Below are 24,640 nucleotides of genomic sequence, written 5' to 3' on the forward strand. Positions count from 1 at the left end.
TGCGTGGTCACATTTTTACACACACCTCCATCCCTCGCACTGACCACATGAAGCTCTGGGAAAGAGCTGGACAGGTCGATCCCTCGGACATGGCTTCATTTCGTCGAAATAAAAATCGGAAACTCTCATACAGCGTTCGAGTTATATTAATATGAACCCTAAAACTGCATCTAGGTCTACATTACTGTTATTTAATTACCATTGTTGGCATTACTCTGGTATAACCTTACCAAAGTTTGTGTTGTGATTCACTGACTCATGAACTGCCAACGACAGTTTGATCATTTCCCGTAACATATCTATTGCATTGATGTAAAGCAAATAGAGGTTGTCTCCCCTATGATGGGATTTGACAATGTCAAATGAATGTCTCGACTCGGATTCGATTCTGGAACCTTTGGTTTACTGAAGTGATAGCGGTACAGAGAATATCTCTCTAACCGAGTGATATAATGCTCTCAACATTTCAGCCCGGTTACCTACTTCCCCTCCAGGATATATTGAAATGCTTGTGGATGTAACGCTACGGCCGAAAATGTCTCTGGTTCCGGCTGAAAATAACAGGGTCGGTCGGTAGGCATTTTTCTTTCTTTAATTTTGTTTATTTAGGTTTACTTGCTTTAAAAGCTGACACTTCAAGTACAACATGTCGAATAGGGAGTGGTTTATATCCAGGTGTCAGGTGTGTGCAAGTATCGCGTGTGGATTATGAGATAATTATCATGCTAAATATCACAATCTATTCAAGAATATCTCTGTTGTTCGATTTTTGAAAATGAAAGTCTTCCTTGTACTATTATGTGCCAAGTTTTAACGAAATCTATTAAACGGTGTAGGAGGAGTAGCGCTTGAAGCCTAAGCGAGAAGATGGACAAACAGAAGACAGAAAGGTGATTCCTTATATCATCCACCCGCCTCTTCCCTCGCTCTCAACTTGTTTGTGGACGATATAAACAGAAAACGAAAAAACAAAAATAAGCAATTAGATATCAGTCTAAGCGACGCAGTTCATAGGCATGATGAACGCCAGCTAGATGAAGGCATGTTCAATTGCTAACACGCTTCATTGAATTTTCCTTTTTCAAGTTGGCATTCATTCATGTCTCCCATGAATGTCACTTGTAGATGAAAAGCAGTTGAATAACTAGGTGCATGGTAAGACGTTTTGCTTAGGAGCCCTTTAGATAATAATATTCTTTTAAAACGAAATTGGATCTTATCTCTCGGTTCAGTGTCGTTTTAGGACATTAATCTCTCCCGTGCATCACATGCACTTCTAAGTCTGTAATACCGGGTACCTGATTACAGTGTTTCTCTGATGATGCTTAGCAGTAACCCCTTGGTCGTCTGTACATTATCAGTGTTCACTGTACTTGTTATTTTCTCGACTCTGTATCCTTTTTTCCCTGCAGACAATACCCGGCATGTATATATATAATGATATATTTATCGTTTTATATTTTTCCCATAATATGAAACGAATGCAACACATGCCAGACTCGCAAATCAAATTCATTCCATTTTAGTATATATATATATATCTTTGTTTTCTTTATTGTCTTTGTTTTAAAATCATACTGACCACCAACTGTACACTGTGAAATAACAATAAACTGCAGTTATATTACTTGGTATCTTAAACATATCGGACAACGGAAGCCATTGAAAAATAGAAAATATGTACATGGAATTGTATAAAGTTGGGCTACTGCAATGTAACCTGGGATGAAGATTCCATGTGTTTAGTTGAGCGCTATTAACTACCGTGACGTCAGTTTTTTTTTCTGATAAACGGGCTATGGAAGACTTTCTACCCAAATTGTACTGGATAGGATGCAACGGCAGTGGCGTAGCAAATGTTTTTTAGGAGCGTATGCTTCAAAGGAGGGTCCATGGGCGGAGCACCAGTGGGGATCTGGGGCAAAGAAAAGAAAAAAAAAATAATAAGAAGAAAAAAATCTCAATGGAATTCGAGTGTATGCTTCACAATACAAACATGCATTATCGCTACGCCGGTGAACGGGCCTTCCGTATGTTGTTCAGTGAGCTACCAGCTAACACTAGGCGATACCGCTTCAAAATGATACTGCCTTCTACGAGACGAAATCCAGCAAACAAACAGCAAATAAACATTCAATTACTTCAAATGTTTGAATTTTGGTATAAATAACATTTGCCTTGTCAACATATTTGGAACAAATATTTCAATTCATCAAACAACGTTAAGCTAACTAAACATTTCTCTTCCGGTTCGTGTTGTTGAATCGAACGCACCTTGGTGTTCGGCGCAATTTACCAAGCTTCTACAACTACCACATTGCGTGTGTACCTCAGAGTGGATTAAAACGGAAAAGACGTCTCTAAGTGATAATTGTTTCACTAAACAGAGATCAAATTGTCAGAAACGTGAGAATATAAAGCCACTGGAACTATTTTATTTATGAAGGGTGGAATTTAGGCCGACACCGGACTTACCTTGATTGATGACCTTTTATTAGGTTAACATCCGAAATGCTCCGAAGTCACAGTATTTGCACTTTGGCCAACGACAAGCATGCGAGTAAAACACTAAGTTGATTTTAAGCAGAGAAAGTGACAACATGTCCACAAATCAGGACCTTGCATCACAGATCATCAAGTTCGGAGGTCAAACAAATGGCAGAGACAAGTTATTTAGGTAAGTATGACTGTATCTTTATTTGAGCTCAAAACACGTCGAGTAGATCTACCAATTCGACCCGGTTCAGAGTCGACCGGCTTGACAGTGACAGTTACTGTACTGTACACGTACTGGTATCTATATGTATGTACAATATGTCACATCTCTCTTTTATTTATAGATGGATGAGGACAACCATTTTCTGCACGCCTTAGCAAATTTAAAAAATAAAGTGATATATATGTAAATTTCCTTTCTATCTGTGTAAATAAAATAATTTCATGTACTGAATACGTACCACGAATATGAATTCCATCACAGGTATATTTGTACATGTACTGGACTCTACTGTCAATACACTCTACGAGTGAAGCGAAACATAAGTCTAGTATGTATACATGTAATTTTAAGATTTGCATACCATTGGTTATTTTTCTACTTTTTTGAAATCACATTTGAAAATCATATGATTCCTGTTCAAAAATGTAGTATTCTTTTTTCTTGTGAAATAACAGAAGTTCCTGCAATTAAAGTAACATATAGTTATCAAATATTATTTCACAAGTGAAACTTTATTTACTTATTTAAATGTCCTTACACCTGCTATAATACTGGGGAAAACATGAGGAAAGAGAGTGGGTAAAGAAATGAGTGAAAGTAGATATTGGGAAAAGGGGGATGACGTGTGTGTGAAATGTTTGATTTCTGTGTTTATACACACATTGTAAAATCATACAAACTGGGTTTCACTAATTAAGTTCAGGGACTGGTGAAGTTTATACTGAGTGAAGTCAACAAAGTTGTATTGTTTATTCACTTCAAGCCTTGAAGTTCATCAGTATACCAGTTAAATACATATATATATACATATGTACAACATAAGGCTATTATAACACATACAAAATGTTCAGGTATCACCTTAGTGTTAACTTACATTATACAAGACAAGGAGGAAAAAGACAGATTTCAAAGACAATTGAGTACACATGAGAGTACAAAAGTGTAACATAAAGACTATTATTATTTAAATTGTGCCAGGCAATATCACTGTACAGGAGGTAAGTGGCAGAAAACAACACACATTAGACTTGAAATGTTAAATGTAATGATAAACTTAATAATTGTACAAGTTTATAAGATGTCACACACAGCTCCAGTAATAACTTTTAATTAATTTTTTACATAATTTAGGATCATCTTTCTTGAATAATTTGACCAACTGGATGGAAATCCCTGTTTAACAAGTAAGCTTGGCATTTAAAAGCTGAATCAATTTCCAAACAACATGTCTCCGACATTGTAAAGCTGGAAATAGGTTCAAGTTCTGTGTAGAACATTTTGATAAAGCCTAGTCCCTAAAATGTAGCTGTTTTGTATTAGTTGGTAGTTTCAATGTATGTCATAATTTAGCATTGTCTTCACATATTAGTATACCAGTAAGTGTTTTACCATCATACATATTTTCTACATTGCTCTCCATTTGAAGATTGACCAATGTGTAGTTACTGTTGTTCTAATTTAAATCTTGTCATAACTGGAAGCAACAAGAAGGAAATCAGGACCTAGTGGGGATCAATCACTCGACCATTACTGCAACGTGTCAAAATGAAAGGATGAAAACATTTTAAAAGAAAGTAACTCAAAATTAAAAAAAAAACCTTGTTTAGATTGATTTTATTCCATACCTGATAAGAAAAAGTGAAAATCTTTGCAAATATAACTAGAATGTTTCCAAGTTGATTAATGAACATTGATGTAAAATCTCCCCTGTAAATATAATTGCAACAGAGCTCACTGAAATGTATATAGAAATATCAACTTTATTTATTTTACAACAATCGCGAAACAAGTTATGTCAACTTATACTAATCACTCATGTTGGCCCGGATGTGAGCGTGCGAGGGGTCTTATTGTGGGAGGAAACCAGAGTACCCGGGGGAAAACCCACGTGGTTGGGCAGGTGACCCTTTACCTCTTCCCGTCCGTTCCAGGAATCGACCCACGGTCGGCTAGGTGAAAGGTGATTGCGTACCACTGCGCCACCCGACGAGTTAAACATGCTCATACTGTGTTCAGCCAATAAAAGCCCTAACATACACTGCGCATTTCATTGTGTCACATTTCCCCTTATTGAGAACATCATTGAATCATTGATATCAAATTAAATATATGAATATTCATATGATACACAAATTGATGCTGGCTTGTTCACACTCTCATATCAGATGATAAGACATTTGTAGGATAAATGACCCAGCCTGATCTGACCTGACTAGTGATAAGGGCTGAGGTAAATAAGTCTGTCCACATTTCCTTTCACCGAGAAAGATCTACAGCGATCATTATATGTACCGATTATCTACATAATAATTGTCTTTATTGTTGTAACAGTAATTGTTAAGTATTGATTAGATTCAATGTACAACTTTCCTACATTATTATCAGTATAGTGATTTAATCCATAAACAATGCTTTGAGCCATAATGAGGTGATACATGTACACTGAGGGGTTAAAAGATAGGACACATACCAGTCAATAACTTGGTGCACTGGGCCCATCCCTCTTTTACGACCTTAGCTGTTTGTGTGGACATTAAACCTTAAACAAAAAACTGTAAATGTATTGCTATACTACGGATGATGCAAGTCAATAAGGTATTGAGGGGATCTAGGAAACAAGTCCTGAGCAGCTTATGTACAAGGCATTAATACTTCTGACAGCTAGAACGGCCAGATTTATATTAAAACCTATTAAACATTAATACAACTCATTGTTTACAGTAAGAATGATACCAAACATTAATTATCAGTCATGAATTCATCCCAGACTGATTTTATTACAATAAGATGGAAAAAATTGTTTTTATATAATAACTTATTGACATAATTTGCTGACATGGGCTGATCAAACTCTCCTATATGCTTGCTAGGGATAACTTTTCACATTAAGGCCTTACCTGCTACTTATGTATACTCAATGCTTTTTCCTGTTCTCGCTGTATCCTGTTTGCTGATAAAAATAAAAAATTATGCCCTGTTCCCTTCATGATAATTTTGCTTTTGAATGTTTTTGAGATATAATCTGTTGAAAAGTCGGAAGGACATAAATGTTTTTCAGGTTTGAAGGTCATTTTCAATATCCTGGTACAATATGTGTGTATTTTTCCACCACATTTATTAACAAAAGCAACAAAATTATTTTTCTCACAGTTAATATAAGTTTTTGTAAATGTGTTCAATGTAGACTCGTCCCTATATACCACACAAATGCAATCTCCATAAGCTTCGTTTACCACTGCAAGTTTTATTTGGGCACTTATGTTAATTATAATATGGATTCTGTGATAAAACTAACTTGTTATGTGTGATTTTACAAATGGATCTGTCTGGCTGGATTTTGCTTATGTTAACATTTTGCTTATGTTAACAACAGGGGAATGCAGACCAATTATCAGCTTTGAAAATAGTCTTCACTTCAGAATATGAAAGATGACTTCATCGCAGATTATCTCTTATTTTCACAGACTCATTCAGTATGGCAGTAAATTGGTATGGTGGCATCTTCATAAGAATGCAAAAGGTCCCGAGCTGGTGGAAAAACTCAAGAAACTGGAATCCTCCCTAAGCATGACCAGGAAATGTAAGATTGTTGTAGTATATTCTAATCTTAATGTTAGATTAAATGTTTACTCTCTACGTATAAAAATCTATGTTTAAATTCTACGTATATAAAGTCCTATATAAGTGATACTTTTCAATAAAGGTCAATAAATCCAAGATAGAGCCATGGTACCATTTAGACGGCTGTAGTAAAGTTTGAAATTTCTTGAATTGGTAATAGAAAAATCTTTATCTGCTTTCATGTTTTGATTTGTCTTTAAAGTGTACACTTGTATATTATAAAGATAAATTAAGAATTGATGTCCAGTGTAACATGTATGTAGTAAAATGATTAACTGGTAGTTTATTCTCTATTTCAAACCATAACTTAAGTATTTGTTATGTGGTGCATTTAATACATTGTCAAGTTTTTTAAAGAATTTTTAAAAGATTTATGAATGTGTGAGATTGTGAAAAGTTATATATGACATAATCTGATTCACGTTGCTATGCAAGACATCTTGATAAAATACTTTGAGATGAAAAACTATGCTATATTTTTTTGATTGTAGTGCTGCGCTTTGGTAAAAGTCTCGACTTTGTCAAGGCGGCTTTAAAGAGTTTCCACATTAAGGATACGGTGTTAAGGCTGACCATCACTATGTCAAAGATTAACCAAGCCTGCTTCCTGCTTTTTGATCACATAATATATGCTCACAATGTTGGACTTATCACCACAGACAAGAAGAAGTGGTCACAAATATCTGCCAGATTCTGGGTGGTCAGTTTGATTTTAAATCTAGCGAGAAATGTATATGACCTTGTGAACATTGTACAGGAAGAGATGAGACAACAACAATCACAGGAGAAACATGGTCAGCAGATCAACGGAGACACTGACCACAGCAAGCGGACCTCTAGATCACACAACACAAACATTGTGGGGAAAATTGTAATGCAAAATAAACCTGTAATGCTGGATTTGGTTAAAAACTTAGCAGACTTGGTTTTACCGCTGTCCACTCTCGGGAAGGTGGACGCATCTGCCGGCACTCAGGGATTCCTCGGATTGATATCCTCTGCTGCAGGAATAGCATCAGTATGGGACAGTTCACTCAAACTTGTGCCGTAATGATTTATTAAGTGTAGCAGATATTGTTACAATACAGATATACAATGTATGTGTTATCCCTTGGAAATGAACCTAGTTGCAGATTTAAGCAGATTTGATTTATGTAAGAGACTTTTTATATGCTCAAATAAAATCTGGTCAAGAAGCCAAGCGTGTGAATTAACTATTGATGACATCACAATATAATGTATTGCCATTGTTAATGATGTCATAAATTTAGAGGTACAACAATCCTATGTGTCCACATTGCTAGTACTTATGGGGAAGAAATATTCTACAATTTTGTCTTGAAGAGACACACATAGTGATAAACAACTTATCCCCAACTTGTTGAGATTGATTGTCTTGCTCACAAAATAAAACCAGTTGGGTTAGTTTAGTTTGTATTCTTAAGCTTTTCAGACAGATTCTAAAATTTTAATTTCAAAATAATTGTTTTCATAATCCTTTTCTGTGACTTGAAATAAATATGTATTATACAAGAACCCTAGGAATATCATTTCCATTAATTGTCAGAAAACATCTGCCTGAGAAAGTGATGTCCAGTCACTGAATAGTGAATTATATGTTAGAATGTGTGTGAGTTTAAAGCTGTGATATACATCTTCCATAATGTTTTATATGTTGATAATAAGTGCCTATATACATTTATATATACAATGTAACACATTGTGTGCCCAAATGTGTTGCCCTTTTGTATAACCAGTTTCTTGATGGACAGACAGAAATATTCTGTTGTTTTTTTTAATTAGAGATAGTATTGCTTTTCATCAACCCATTATAATTTCAGTTCTCACATGTTCTTCATACAAAATTTATATTGATGTCAATGTGGGAGTGCACCTGTCTAGCTGACATGCTGGAATAGGTTGGATCAGTCTGTTTGGTTCCTTGGTTGGTTACAGGTATCCATCTCCTTGACTCGTCCTACTTCTCGGAGCTGTCTTATTGAAAAACATCTGTGTTCTGGTGACATGGGTCAATCCGGATATCCTTTTATCTATCAGCAGTTTCATATAAAATGAAGTATTCAGGACTTTAACTGTCAAATAAAATGTATGTACAGAGGTAAGAAGAGTATTATCATATGCCTTATCATAGCGTCCATATAGGCTTTGGAGGACCTAGTCTATGTTATATCCTCTTAATTGTACCCACACATGGTTCTCTAGGGTCTTCTGTGCTCCTTAGATGTAACAAAACTAGATTTGGTCAATCTCTAGTGACCAGAAAGGTCAATAGTTTGGAGCTTGTAAGGTTTATATCGGTCTCTTGTTTCAATCCCGAACTGGCCATTACATTTTCCTGTCACACACCTACAGATGATTAAGCTGTCAGGTGTAACCTTAAGTAGTGATATTATTTTGTGAATCGTCGGAGGGTTTCTGTGATCTTTTCTCTACCTAATATCTATACATATGTCTATTCTCTACCTAATATCTATACATATGTCTATTCTCTACCTAATATCTACACATATGTCTATTCTCTACCTAATATCTACACATATGTCTATTCTCTACCTAATATCTACACATATGTCTATTCTCTACCTAATATCTATACATGTCTATTCTCTACCTAATATCTACACATATGTCTATTCTCTACCTAATATCTACACATGTCTATTCTCTACCTAATATCTACACATATGTCTATTCTCTACCTAATATCTATACATGTCTATTCTCTACCTAATATCTACACATATGTATAGTCTCTACCTAATATCTACACATATGTCTAGTCTCTACCTAATATCTATACATATGTCTAGTGAATTAAGCAGAAAATGGTTTTAGTTAGTGTATATCAGTGAGTGGCTGATGGTGAAATAGTCTCAACTCCTTTATAGACAGTGTTGTTATATAAAGAACACAACTATCATTCTGGTACATGTATATATATAAATCTCCAATTGATTTTTATTTATTATGAGGTGATCTCATTGTTATTAACTTATTAAGTTCAACATTTTATAGATGGTTTTTATTACATTTAAATATGATTCCATTAAACTTTTAAAGAATAATTTAACAAATTATATGTCCTAGATGTGTACTATGATATTACTTGTCATATGTTGTTATTTGATTGTAACATCCATGAAGCTAGTTAATGGAGTGTCATCATGTAGAATTTCCAACAGTCAGTGTACCATGTGTAATTATACTCCTATATACACAGTATATCTTAGACAAGTTCAGGTTGATGAAATGCACCAACTTTTAAGTATTTTTATGTTGGTTTACAAATCATGCTGTGTATCTGTAGAAGACAAGATACTTCTCTCTATTTGACCTGTTGTACCGACGGTCATGAACACACTGTAATCATGTTTTTATCATATCTTTATGTTGCGTGATGGAGTTATTACCTGTACTTTGTCAGGTAAATGATTAATTTCCAGTACATGTATGTATCCAGTGTGTTGTTTTGATTGGTTCATACATTCTATTGGCCTCATCTTTTTCACTATAAAAGGAACATATCACAAATTAAACCTCATATTAACACAGTATAAACAGATAAGTCAATAAGAAATTTAATCAACTAGTTAATAGCTGTTCAATCTAGCTCAATAATCACTGTGTGGATATATCTGAGAAAGAGCTTGTGAGTGTTTTCGTAGCAGCTCTAATAAGCCATTTTATCAAGTTCACTTGCATGTATTTAATCAGTATTTCCAATTTCTATCTAAGGTCTGTTGCCAGGTTAACTAACCTCTCTTTACGAGGTTACTGTCTGTAGTCTGTTACCTGGTTATCTAACCTCACATTACCAGCTTATCATCTATAGTTAGTTTCTTGGTTACCTAACCATACGTTACCAGCTTATCATCTATAGCCAGTTACCTGGTTACCTAACCATACATTATCAGGGTTATCATCTATAGCCTGCTTCTTGGTTACCTAACCATACATTACCAGGTTATCATTTATAGCCAGCTACCTGGTTACCTAACCATACATTACTAGGTTATCATCTATAGCCAGTTACCTGGTTACCTAATCATACATTACCAGGTTATCATCTATAGCCTGCTTCTTGGTTACCTAACCATACATTACCAGTTTATCATCTATAGCCAGTTACCTGGTTACCTAACCATACATTACCAGGGTTATCATCTATAGCCTGCTTCTTGGTTACCTAACCATACATTACCAGGTTATCATTTATAGCCAGCTACCTGGTTACCTAACTATACATTACCAGGTTATCATTTATAGCCAGCTACCTGGTTACCTAACCATACATTACCAGGTTATCATTTATAGCCTGCTTCTTGGTTACCTAACCATACATTACCAGGTTATCATCTATAGCCTGCTTCTTGGTTACCTAACCATACATTACTTTTCCAGGTTACTGTGGTTACTATAGCCTGTTACCTAGTTAACTAACTGCAGTTAGTTTTACTTCACCACACTTATGTAACAAATTACAGTATGATGACTGTCAAAATGTAAGTATGATTACCACCTAAGTATATGGTTAGGTAACAAGCACTGAGTTACAGTTCAGTGTTTACCTTTGTCCAATAGTAACTAGTAATAGATATGTACAACAATACATGAATCATTGTGGTTATGTTGGAAACACCTGTAGGTGTAGGCGTGAGGCAGAATGGTGTCTTTTATATGGTATATTACTTTTTTATAGAGGTGTGTGCTTGTGATTGCCAAACTAACATATTATCATATCTAAAAATGTTCCATCACTGGCGATATAATAAATAATGAAAGCCTGAAGTGTACTTGTTTTATTGTAGATTATAGAGTATATAAACAGGAAAATGATGAATTAATGTACTAGGTGAGTTATCTTAAATAGTAGTCTTGTTCAATCACTTATCCTTCCTATCGAAAAAACAGACTTTCTTAACAACTCTGTGATGATTTAATTTGATCAGTCAAAAAATGTTATAGCAAGAAATTTACAAAGTAGACAATGTAAAAATGATATAAAAAACATTCTATTTATACTTTTGAAGCTGACAGTTAATGGCTACAATTACAGTTCAATGAGGACACATCACCTCTATATGTCATCATATAAACATCATCTCTATACTGACATCATATAAACATCACCTCTATACTGACATCACATAAACAGCCTCTATACTGACATCATATAAACATCATCTCTATACTGACATCATATAAACATCACCTTTATACTGACATCATATAAACATCTCTATACTGACATCATATAAACATTATCTCTATATTGACATCATATAAACATCATCTCTCTATATATATATTGACATCATACAAACACCACCTTTATACTGACATCATATAAACACCACCTCTATACTGACATCATAAACACATCACCTCTATACTGACATCATATAAACATCACCTCTATACTGACATCATAAACACATCACCTCTATACTGAAATCATATAAACATCATCTCTATACTGACATCACATAAACATCATCTCTATACTGACATCATATAAACAGCACCTCTAAACTGACATCATAAACACATCACCTCTATACTGACATCATACAAACACCACCTTTATACTGACATCATATAAACACCACCTCTATACTGACATCATATAAACATTATCTCTATACTGACATCATATAAACATCACCTCTATACTGACATCATATAAACATCATCTCTATACTGACATCATATAAACATCACCTTTATACTGACATCATATAAACTATACTGACATCATATAAACATCACCTCTATACTGACATCATATAAACACCATCTTTATACTGACATCATATAAACACCACCTCTATACTGACATATAAACTGCACCTTTATACTGACATCATATAAACATTATCTCTATACTGACATCATATAAACATTATCTCTATACTGACATCATATAAACACCACCTCTATACTGACATATAAACTGCACCTTTATACTGACATCATATAAACATTATCTCTATACTGACATCATATAAACATTATCTCTATACTGACATCATATAAACATCACCTCTATACTGACATCATGTCTGTATGGGGAATCAGTATCTCACATTAATCATAAATAAAATTTCGGCATTAAAGAACATTTACCACACAATATGAATACTGAGGTCATGGAAGGCATTTAGCAACAAGGTTAACACTTTCATTCTGTATTTCGTGAACACTTTTTGAACATATAATTATCTATAAAATTACTTGTATGAATGCAAAGTATAATTTCTCATTCAATGTTAGAAATTCACTGTATGATCTCTGACCCAGTATAAGGTTATGGGATAAAAATATCTACATCCTAATGGAGGCAGGAAATTAAAACAAATCACACTTTATCTTAAAATGTTATAGAACATTGGCAACAACCAGTATAAAAAAAACAAACATCTAAAAATACCTGACATGTGCTTAAAGTGAACACATAACAATTTGATTTTGACATTTGGATTGTCCAGTTGAAATATTCCCTGATAATATAAAATTGTGGTCAATGATCAGCAATGTGGACACAAGTTTAAAAACATCACATATCTATGTACTGATAGTACCATCAATTGGAAACCAGCTTTTAATAAAACAACTGGTAAAAATGTTTAAAGGGCAAGATAGCTGAACAAATAGATGTATTGCACACAATGTAGAAAAAGGTGTACTTATGAATACCAATCTCTCTCAAAATCAATAATATAGAACACTAAGTTCATGTGTGTATATTTAAATGGGTGGTGATATCCACCAGTTAAAATCCTGTTTAAGCTACCACCTGGTCACAATGAAAGTAAACCCAGCATACGTATGTACTCTTCTCATCATCAACAACCTCTTTACTTCTATGTAAATGAGTGAATATGAAATATTGTAGAACTCTTAGTCCCCTCCCCAATTAATTTACTTCTTTGATAGATCATAGTGGGTGAGTGGATCCTATTAAATTTTCCCACACCCCATCTTTGGGTATTTCCAGTTAAATCTTATAGAGTGTTTTTAAAGAAAAGAATTATGAATGAATTATAAATGTAACTATAGGGCTTATCTGGGTTTCTTGGAGTTGATTAACTCATTAGAATGTAATAGACAAATAAGAACACTGGTGTTTGTACTGTTAATTAAACTTAACTAAATTATTTAACGATGACATCATTTTAAATGAATATAACCTGAAATTAGTAAAAACAAAATTCAAGACAAGAATTTTGGCATTAAAGATGATCAAATTAGCGATTGTGTCGATTTCGTAAATTATATCTTGATTCTGAAGTGCCACCTCCTGATTCGTTTTTATCATACAGCAGTCCATTGTCCTGAGAATGTTCTAGAGCAGCTCGGCCATTTGTCCTGAGTGTACCAACGAAACGTTTAGTAGACATGGTAACGCACCTGTAGGCATATAGATGAGGGACAACAAACAGAGCTCCATTGACAATCCAGAATAGCATGTGGTTTCCCGGAGGAAGCTGCGAGATGGCAGGAGTATACGGGTGGATAGAGGCTCCGATAAGGGAAAACTGGCCCTGTGTAGCAGACAGATTAATAGGTGAACAATGTAAGGGAAGTAACTCTGTGGAGAAGAGAGAGCTACAAGAAAATGGAGGTTCAAATAAGAGGGAACTAGCCTTGCAGAGGGAACAAATTTACAGGTAAATGGAAGCCCCAATAAGGGTAAAGAAATCCTGTAGAATAGAGAGAATTACAAGTAAAGTTTGGCCTTAACAAGATACAAACCTTGTAGACCTATGGATGAGACAGGGTTTTAGGATTAATGAAGACCAACTATGGGAAAATTGGCTCTGTTGAGAGGACAGATAAACAAGTGAGCCTCTGTGAGGAGGAACTTGCCTTGTTGGGAGGACAGATTTCATGTGAGGAGGTTGCCTGATTACAACAAACATAGCTTTTCACACTGATTGTCACACCAAATTTTAGTACATGTATGTGGTTAGAGAAATATAATTTGTCTCCCTTTAACCTATTCCATAGGCAGACAGAAAATTTGATTGTTAACCCACCTCGCCTGCAGCTCCAGCCATTATGAGTGACCAGTCCACCACCCATGCTTGACCACTTGGATACAGCAGATCAGAGATGACCATCACATAGTAGGGCACAAAGTAGAACAAATACAACATCATCTGTGGAGGAATCAAGATTGTGTGTAAGTGAAGGGCACATCCATCCATACATTATCCTTGTTGATAAATACTTCTCATCTACAGTATTATATATATGTGAAATGGCTGAATCTCATACCTAGTTTGTCATCAACCCCTCACTGGCCATAATAAGGGCTGAAGAAGGCAGCCAGGTAGTTTCCAAGAGCAACAAATGTCAGAGCAGATTTCACTGTAGAAGACACTGTATAATATTTGTTTACCAATTACAATACCTGTATAATTGTAAGTTATTAGGAAATTTATTCACTTTGATACATTAATTGTCTAAAGGACTATAACATCCATTTTATACTAGCACTCTGTGTATTTGTTTGTCAGATAAAACAGATAAAGTTCTTAGGTAAGGACTGTTATTTGGGAAGGTCACACCTTCTGTAAGGTAAGGTTCATACTGCTGTAAGTGGTCCCTGGTAAGTGACTTACCTGTACCTTTGGGAAGGTCACACCTTCTGTAAGATAAGGTTCATACTGCTGTAAGTGGTCCCTAGCTAGAGACTTACCTGTACCTTTGGGAAGGTCACACCTTCTGTAAGATAAGGTTCATACTGCTGTAAGTGGTCCCTAGCTAGAGACTTACCTGTACTTTTGGGAAGGCCACACCATCGGTAAGATAAGGTTCATACTGCTGTAGGTAGTCCTTGGCTACCTCTGCAGGACTTCCAAGTACTGCCTATAAGTACATGTAAAAGCCATTAAGCAGAGTTAGCATTTGAAACACATTAGAATCCCACTTCACATGACTGCAACTCTTGAAATGATCTTTTTAAGTTAACAATCTTTTTTACTTTCCCTTGAAGAAGTTTATTTCTAATTTGTTACCTATGTTTGAAGTCAAAAGCTTTCACTTAACTGAAAAAGCAACCTAGCTTTGTATCTTCTGCATCTTATCAAACCAAATTATGTAACTTAACAAATCCATTATACTTTTAAAGAAAGCTGTATGAGAGACATTACAAATGGCATTAAAATGATTTAACAAAATATATTGCCAGTATGTGTATCTTTGGACTTTTGTACAAGTGTACAGTGTAACACAGTGATATTATCTATAGACTTTTGTACAGTGTAACACAGTGACATTATCTATAGACTTGTGTACAGTGTAACACAGTGACATTATCTATAGACTTGTGTACATGTGTACAGTGTAACACAGTGACATTATCTATAGACTTGTGTACATGTGTACAGTGTATAAAGTGACATTATCTATAGACTTGTGTACAAGTGTACAGTGTAACACAGTGACATTATCTATAGACTTGTGTACAAGTGTACAGTGTAACACAGTGACATTATCTATAGACTTGTGTACAGTGTAACACAGTGACATTATCTATAGACTTGTGTACAGTGTAACACAGTGACATTATCTATAGACTTGTGTACATGTGTACAGTGTAACAAAGTACTGACTTTATTTATAGAATTTTGTATGAACTGACTTTTTGACAGAGTAAGACTATGTCTTCAGGTTACACTGGTACGTGTAACACCATTATCTATAGACTTGTGTACATGTGTACAGTGTAACACAATGACATTATCTGTAGACTTGTGTACAGTGTAACACAGTGACATTATCTATGGACTTGTGTACAGTGTAACAACGTGACATTATCTATAGACTTGTGTACAAGTGTACAGTGTAACAGAGTGACATTATCTATAGACTTGTGTACAAGTGTAACACAATGACATTATCTGTAGACTTGTGTACAGTGTAACACACAGACTTGCTGTACATGTGTGTGAACACAGATAGCAGCTACAAAAGTGACAATAAACAGCAGATCCATAGGTCTCTCTTGAATAGGTCGCATTCCGCTCTCATCACTGTCACCCTGAACAAACAAAACAAGTCATTCTGTATTGTACATGTAGTTGTGATCAAGGGACTTAATCACAAGGCCTAGCGAAAGATCTCATCCTCTATATACATTGTACTTGTGACATATTATGTGAATGCCCTCATAATTAATTACTAATTACTACTTCAATCACTACTCTGAAAATAATCACATTATAAACTTCCAATAGGACATTAGGATTTAGGGTGCTGAGGCTAATGGATGTGATCTGTATCATCTACTCTTATTTGGAAGCCCTCATAATTAATTACTAATTACTACTTCAATCACTACTCTGAAAATAATCACATTATAAACTTCCAATAGGACATGCGTAACAATGTTAGACAAAGGAAAAAGACAGAGCATTAAAAAACAAACAAAATAAAATACAAAACAAAACCATTGAACTTAAAAGGCACTTCAAAACCCCTTTTGTCATGGCTACCTGGTGCTGAGTGTTGAGTTGTGGTGCATTTTTCAGGAACTTGTACCCCATCCACACAGGTATACACAGGTAGGGCATATTGAGGAGGATCGGCCATCTTACTCCATACTCACCTGTAATGATAAATTATACATAGTTTGGTTGATATCTGTATTAGGGTAAAAAGCTGCATTTAGTATAAGATCAACTACTGATAAATTCAACGGTAATGAACATGTGACCCATCAATGACCTTAGTGCAAATAACAAGATCATCTATCAATGAATTAAGGATCCACTAATGACCACGGAGAGAATGATAAAGTTGCCTACCGAAGACCCTGAACAGGATGATAAGTTGACCTACCGAATACCCCGAACGGGATGATAAGTAGTTGACCTACCAATGACCCTGAACGGGATGATAAGTTGACCTACCAATGACCCTAAATGGGACAATAAGTTAACCTACCAATGACCCTGAACGGGACGATAAGTTGACCTACCAATGACCCTGAACAGGATAAGTTGACCTACTAATGACCATGAACAGGATGATAAGTTGACCTACCAATGACCCTGAACGGAATGATAAGTTGACCTGCCAATGACCCTGAACGGGATGATAGGTTGCCTACCAATGACCCTGAACGGAATGATAAGTTGACCTACCAATGACCCTGAACGGGATGATAAGTTGACCTACCAATGACCCTGAACGGGATGATAAGTTGACCTACCAATGACCCTGAACGGGATAAGTTGACCTACCAATGACCCTGAACGGGATAAGTTGACCTACCAATGACCCTGAACGGGATGATAAGTTGACCTACCAATGACCCTGAATGGGATGATAAGTTGACCTACCAATGACCCTGAACGGGATGATAAGTTGACCTACCAATGAGTCCAGCAGGAAGAATCAGCAGCAGACTGTTGGTGATGGATCCCACCCAGTACAGACCGGCCTTCCTGTACTTCTCACTGAAACAACACAGAATAAGTCACTTCTGAATTACCTTTTAATGCTCAGAGTTAATCAACATTGTCATCTTACAAGGTTGGTCTGAAATATGCAGAATTATTAGCTGACCTCTTACTTGTAGTCATTTTGAAGAGGACAAAAGTGTACAAAAACATCACATTGGTTGGTCGAGATACTTTTATGTACAGGTCTTGTTTAAGAAAGGAAATGTACAGATAGAAGTGCAGGAAAACATCTCAGTGGTTGGACAAGATACTCCTTTGTACAAGTCTTGTTTGTGAATGTAAATGTACTGACAAATGTGTATCTACCTACCTCAGTAGCTGTAAAACATACTTACTTGTATGAGTTGTGTGTAATGATGTAAATGTACAGACAGAGGTGTATCTACCTACCTCAATGGCTGTAAAACATACTTACTTGTATGAGTTGTGTGTAAGGATGTAAATGTACAGACAGAGAGGTGTATCTACCTACCTCAATGGTTGTATAAGATACTTACTTGTATGTATGAGTTGTGTGTAAGTATGTAAATGTACAGACAGAGGTGTATCTACCTACCTCAATAGCTGTATAAGATACTTACTTGTATGAGTTGTGTGTAAGTATGTAAATGTACAGACAGAGGTGTATCTACCTACCTCAATAGCTGTAAAACATACTTACTTGTATGAGTTGTGTGTAAGGATGTAAATGTATTGAGACAGAGAGGTGTATCTACCTACCTCAATAGTTGTAAAACATACTTACTTGTTAAGTTGTGTGTAAGGATGTAAATGTACAGACAGAGAGGTGTATCTACCTACCTCAATAGCTGTAAAACATACTTACTTGTTAAGTTGTGTGTAAGGATGTAAATGTACAGACAGAGAGGTGTATCTACCTACCTCAATAGTTGTAAAACATACTTACTTGTATGAGTTGTGTGTAAGGATGTAAATGTACAGACAGAGGTGTATCTACAAACCTCAATAGCTGTATAAGATACTTACTTGTATGAGTTGTGTGTAAGGATGTAAACGTACAGACAGAGAGGTGTATCTACCTTCCTCAATAGTTGTATAAGATACTTACTTGTATGAGTTGTGTGTAAGGATGTAAATGTACAGACAGAGAGGTGTATCTACCTTCCTCAATAGTTGTAGTTGTGTGTAAGGATGTAAATGTACAGACAAGGTGTATCTACCTTCCTCAATAGTTGTATAAGATACTTACTTGTATGAGTTGTGTGTAAGGATGTAAATGTACAGACAGAGAGGTGTATCTACCTTCCTCAATAGTTGTATAAGATACTTACTTGTATGAGTTGTGTGTAAGGATGTAAATGTATTGAGACAGAGAGGTGTATCTACCTTCCTCAATAGTTGTATAAGATACTTACTTGTATGAGTTGTGTGTAAGGATGTAAATGTACAGAGAGGTGTATCTACCTACCTCAATGGCTGTAAAAGATACTTACTTGTATGAGTTGTGTGTAAGGATGTAAATGTACAGACAGAGAGGTGTATCTACCTACCTCAATAGTTGTAAAACATACTTACTTGTATGAGTTGTGTGTAAGGATGTAAATGTACAGACAGAGAGGTGTATCTACCTACCTCAATAGTTGTAAAACATACTTACTTGTATGAGTTGTGTGTAAGGATGTAAATGTACAGACAGAGAGGTGTATCTACCTTCCTCAATAGTTGTATAAGATACTTACTTGTATGAGTTGTGTGTAAGGATGTAAATGTACAGAGAGGTGTATCTACCTACCTCAATGGCTGTAAAAGATACTTACTTGTATGAGTTGTGTGTAAGGATGTAAACGTACAGACAGAGAGGTGTATCTACCTACCTCAATAGTTGTAAAACATACTTACTTGTATGAGTTGTGTGTAAGGATGTAAATGTACAGACAGAGAGGTGTATCTACCTTCCTCAATAGTTGTAAAACATACTTACTTGTATGAGTTGTGTGTAAGGATGTAAATGTACAGACAGAGAGATGTATCTACCTACCTCAATAGTTGTATAAGATACTTACTTGTATGAGTTGTGTGTAAGGATGTAAATGTACAGACAGAGAGGTGTATCTACCTACCTCAGTAGCTGTAAAACATACTTACTTGTATGAGTTTTGTGTAAGGATGTAAATGTACAGACAGAGAGGTGTATCTACCTACCTCAATAGTTGTATAAGATACTTACTTGTATGAGTTGTGTGTAAGGATGTAAATGTACAGACAGAGAGGTGTATCTACCTACCTCAATAGTTGTATGAGATACTTACTTGTATGAGTTGTGTGTAAGGATGTAAATGTACAGACAGAGGTGTATCTACCTACCTCAATAGTTGTAAAACATACTTACTTGTATGAGTTGTGTGTAAGGATGTAAATGTACAGACAGAGGTGTATCTACCTACCTCAATGGCTGTAAAAGATACTTACTTGTATATTTTGTGTGTAAGTATGTAAATGTATAGACAGAGGTGTATCTACCTACCTCAATAGCTGTAAAACATACTCACTTGTATGAGTTCTGTGTAAGGATGTAAATGTACAGACAGAGGTGTATCTACAAACCTCAATAGCTGTAAAACATACTTACTTGTATGAGTTGTGTGTAAGGATGTAAATGTACAGACAGAGAGGTGTATCTACCTACCTCAATAGTTGTATAAGATACTTACTTGTATGAGTTGTGTGTAAGGATGTAAATGTATTGAGACAGAGAGGTGTATATACCTTCCTCAATAGTTGTATAAGATACTTACTTGTAAGAGTTCTGTGTAAGGATGTAAATGTACAGGCCAAAGTGTACGAAAGCATCCCAGTAGTTGATAAAAGTCCCATGTGTAGTCTTGAGGTAGGGCTCCCCCTCCAGTAGATAAAAGGCCATGAAACTGTGGATGATGCCATCGTTCTCTAAAGCAATTATCAAATCTACTACACAGGCAAAGGCAAACAGACTCCAGGCTGCAAGAAAGCATTTAAATATATGTCAATTACATTGCACTTGTCACAATTCATTAATGTGTAGGACAATGTTAGGGAAATGCAACTGGATGAAATAATGGTTTCAATATGGTTTAATTCTTACCATGTTTCCTGGTGTCTGCATATATTTATAAGATTATGTTGTTGTAAATGTAAACTTTATACACAGTACTGTCGTCCTCATATGACCCTAGCTGTTACAATAAATTCTATACACACAAAGAAACCTTTATAATAAAAGAATTTAACAAATAACTCTTTTCTAAATATTCTTACTTATAGTAATAGTACTAATATTGTCCCAATATCCAGTCTCCCATTTTTGTGTCCCAACCCTCTGAAGCCTCAAGAGAACCTGACCATTATTAGGTGCAGTAATCATTGGTCCACAAGAGTACCAGTCCATTGTTAGGCACATACTCTCTCCCTTGATGAGAGTCTGACCATTACTGGGCCCCATCCCTTGCTCTTAAAAGGACTAGACCATTTTTGAGACCTTAACGTTTGCTCTCTGGAATATTGTGCCATTATTGGACTCAAATCTTCCATCCTCAAAAAGACCAGATCATCATCGGGACCTGTCCTGTTGAAAACCAGATCATTATCGAGACCAACCCATGGCCCTCAAGAGGACCTGACCATTATTAGGCATCAACCTTTCCTTCCTGAGAATATCTGACCATTATTAGCAATTAGCAATCTTCTGTTCCTAAAGAACCAGCTCATCATAAGACCCTTAGCCTCTGTCCTGATGAACAGTCTGGCCAGTATACTGGGCCACAATCCTTTGCATTCACTTCACCCCTACATAACTGGACTATTACTGGGCTTCTACCATATCAAATTCTACCCTTAACCTCAATTGGACCAGACCATTATTGGGTATAATCCTCTGTCCTTAAGGGACCAGCCTATCACTTGGCCCACACCCTCTGTCCCTCAATTGGACCTGAACATTATTGGGTATAATCCTCTGTCCTTAAGGGACCAGCCTATCACTTGGCCTACACCCTCTGTCCCTCAACAACTAGGTAATTATTTGGCTCGAACACTTAAAAGAACTGTCATATAGGTCACAACCATCTGCCATCAACAGGGTCAGACATCAATAGACCCCAGGTCAAACGGTAGGCAAGAGATCTGTCTACATATACTTTCTACAAGCGGGGGCCAGGAAAACCCAGTAAGCAGCTGACTTGTTTTATGTATCATAGCACAGAAAAAAGTGGCACGATGAATTAGTGTAGCACTATCTTTTTCCGGCAGACTTGCTCAAGTCCGAGTTTTGATAAGGAGCAGGATTTCATGGATTAAACGCATGCGAAGCATATTGAGCCACAGCACATTTCAGAAACTATTATAAAGATATGATAAATAGGATGCATGCAATGATACGTACCGTAAAAGAATGGATCTCGCTTGGGAATGTCGGTGTTCCGGGCGTACAGATATGGCAGAAGAGCCACCAGAATGATTGCAAACCCGCCTATACCAAGGATAATCAGAGGATTTGTGACATAATCCTTAAATAGATTAACGCTATACGTAAGTGGAATGCCGACCAAAGAGGTCAAACAGATGACCGCAACACTCGACAACGTCATCTTTCACTTATCGTCTGATAATGAAAGTACGGGATATAATCTTTATCATACAGATGCTTTAAATGCCATGCCCTTAAGGATGCATGTTCCTCATTATCTTCAAATTTCCATTCGCTGATTTTAACAATCAACACTCTTAATATCACGTATAAAACACAGTGCTGGACATTTTTTCGAAATTCAAACATGTTCATGTCATTGGTTTAATATTCCAAAATCATAGAAAAGATTTATTCAATTCGACACAATGATGAAAAGTACACAGTATTTTTTTGCTTTTTCTAACCATTTTTAAAATACTTTTAATGACAAGTGACTATGATTTAGCAAGATTGGATAATATGTTATTCATATCACTTTAAGAGTTCCTTTTGCACAACATATGATATAATCTAATTTCAATTGACCTTGTATAATTGGAGTCAGTTAACACTGCAGTTTGTATGTGACCACACCTATACAATCTAAATTGTCATTTATATCATGTGTAGCCCTGGTAAAAAGCTAGCCACAAAATACTGCTTGGCTAGAGAGAACTGCTCTTTAGCTTGATCAGTTGAGCATCAGACTAGTACGCCATGAGTCCTAGTTCGATTCCTAGCGGAGGCATTGAAATAAATTAATTAATAAATAAATACTGGATGATGTTTATACATCCTATCACTTTTCAGATTAAATTTTTTTGATCTTTACAGTGTATATAAATAGTGAAAGGTATCATCTTCATAAAAATTACGGGCCATATGGTTTGTTTGAAAAAAATACAACTCAGTGCAGACGTTTATTATCCTTCATTCCCTGCCACTTTCAGAGATCAGAAGGAAAACACATGTATTGTATTGTCTCTCAGGTCCAGGCATCAAAGGCCAAGTTCACTCTTATATGAATAGAAAAACTGGTCTCAAGAGCTTTTCAGATCACGAGATCAAAGGTCAAGGTCATTCTTAGAAACTGTATCCCAATGTCTATGGATGGCATGCAACAGGCTCCCAGTATTGCTGAGGTAGTCAGCATCTACTACAATGAGATGTCTTAGATCAAGTCAGCACTTTAATAAGTCTGTGTAAATGTATGAAAATTAACAAGAGTGCCCATGGTGGACATTATCTGCCTGTCCTATAACAAAGATATTTATATGGTGATAATGAGTCAACAAGTTTAGAGGGAAACAGTGCAATGTGTTTAAATGATAGATACAAGATGGATAGGAAACAGAATATCTCTGTGAATTACTGTCCAAACATTTCCGTGACAAAACTAGTCTGAGCTATCATGGAAACAAATCTTCAAGTTTGAAGTTGATCAATTGAAAACTATTTTTGATATCAAGCGTACACTTGTTCTGTAATTAAATAAAAGGCCATAACACCATGAATTACTGTCCAAAAATTACAGAGATCAAGCTTGTCTGAGCTAACATGGTATTGAACCATTCCATGAAGTTTGAAGTTGATATATTGGAAACTACTTTCAATATCAAGAGGACACTGTTTCTGTAATTAAACATAGCGATGACTTTTGGTCCAAAAATTGCAATCATCCAACTTCCTTGAATATTTTTATGAAGTTTAAAGTTGCTTCATTACAAACTACTTGCGATATCTCTTGGACATGTTTTGATAATTAAATAAGGGACAATAAGTCTGTGGATTACAGTTAAAAAATCGAAGTGAAGTTTGAAATTGATCCAATGAAAACTAATTAAGTCATCAAGCAAACATTAAGGGTGCCCGCCTGTCTGTCTGACCGTCCCCTGCCTGCTCACATGAAAACATAGCACAACCTGTCTTTCGACAGGTGTATAAAAACACTGGACAAATAAAAACATTGGACATGGGGAGGCAACTCGAACAGGCAAATTCTACATATTGGAGTTTCTACACATGCTTAAGTAAACAAGAAGCTTTATACTAGTTTGCAAAGCAGATAAAACACCTCTCTATGAATAGGACATTTATGTTTTCCCTTGAATCTAATGATGACAAAAAAATTATATCGGAAAATAATTTTCAAACACATTCAATCCCTTTTGCAAAATTAGATGCATGCTGTGGGTTTTTTTTGAAGATAATTTTTTTATCCAGCATAGGAGGTTGAGATTATCTGAAAGTTATGCACAAAATCCTGGCAATTTTTTTTTGTTGCTTTAAACTGCTCTTCATTCTAAAGTATATAACACTGACTTTCTTTGTGAATTCCTACCTACTGTGATAAGATTACAT

At 35.6% G+C, this 24,640-nt stretch overlaps 2 protein-coding genes across 2 annotated transcripts; one reads left to right on the forward strand and one right to left on the reverse strand.

Moving 5' to 3' along the window:
- The first annotated feature begins 2,352 nt into the window (after window positions 1-2,352).
- On the forward strand, window positions 2,353-11,149 carry LOC132553904 (peroxisomal membrane protein 11B-like). The gene is made up of 3 exons (XM_060218196.1): window positions 2,353-2,677; window positions 6,184-6,299; window positions 6,832-11,149. Exons 1-3 carry the CDS (start codon window positions 2,601-2,603, stop codon window positions 7,389-7,391), a joined length of 753 nt encoding a protein of 250 aa, XP_060074179.1. The 5' UTR covers window positions 2,353-2,600; the 3' UTR covers window positions 7,392-11,149.
- A 2,444-nt stretch (window positions 11,150-13,593) lies between these two features.
- Window positions 13,594-22,418, reverse strand: LOC132554472 (transmembrane 6 superfamily member 1-like). Its single transcript, XM_060218793.1, is given in 8 exon segments — window positions 13,594-13,905; window positions 14,401-14,523; window positions 15,143-15,235; window positions 16,302-16,409; window positions 16,864-16,976; window positions 17,747-17,829; window positions 20,592-20,793; window positions 22,214-22,418. Coding segments are annotated over 8 exon segments (1,239 nt in total).
- Between the last annotated feature and the right edge of the window lie 2,222 nt (window positions 22,419-24,640).

The sequence above is a fragment of the Ylistrum balloti genome, unplaced genomic scaffold (genome assembly GCF_031769215.1).
Source record: "Ylistrum balloti isolate Yb309-2 unplaced genomic scaffold, AGI_CSIRO_Ybal_v1 Utg369640, whole genome shotgun sequence".
Classification (NCBI taxonomy): Eukaryota; Metazoa; Mollusca; class Bivalvia; order Pectinida; family Pectinidae; genus Ylistrum; species Ylistrum balloti.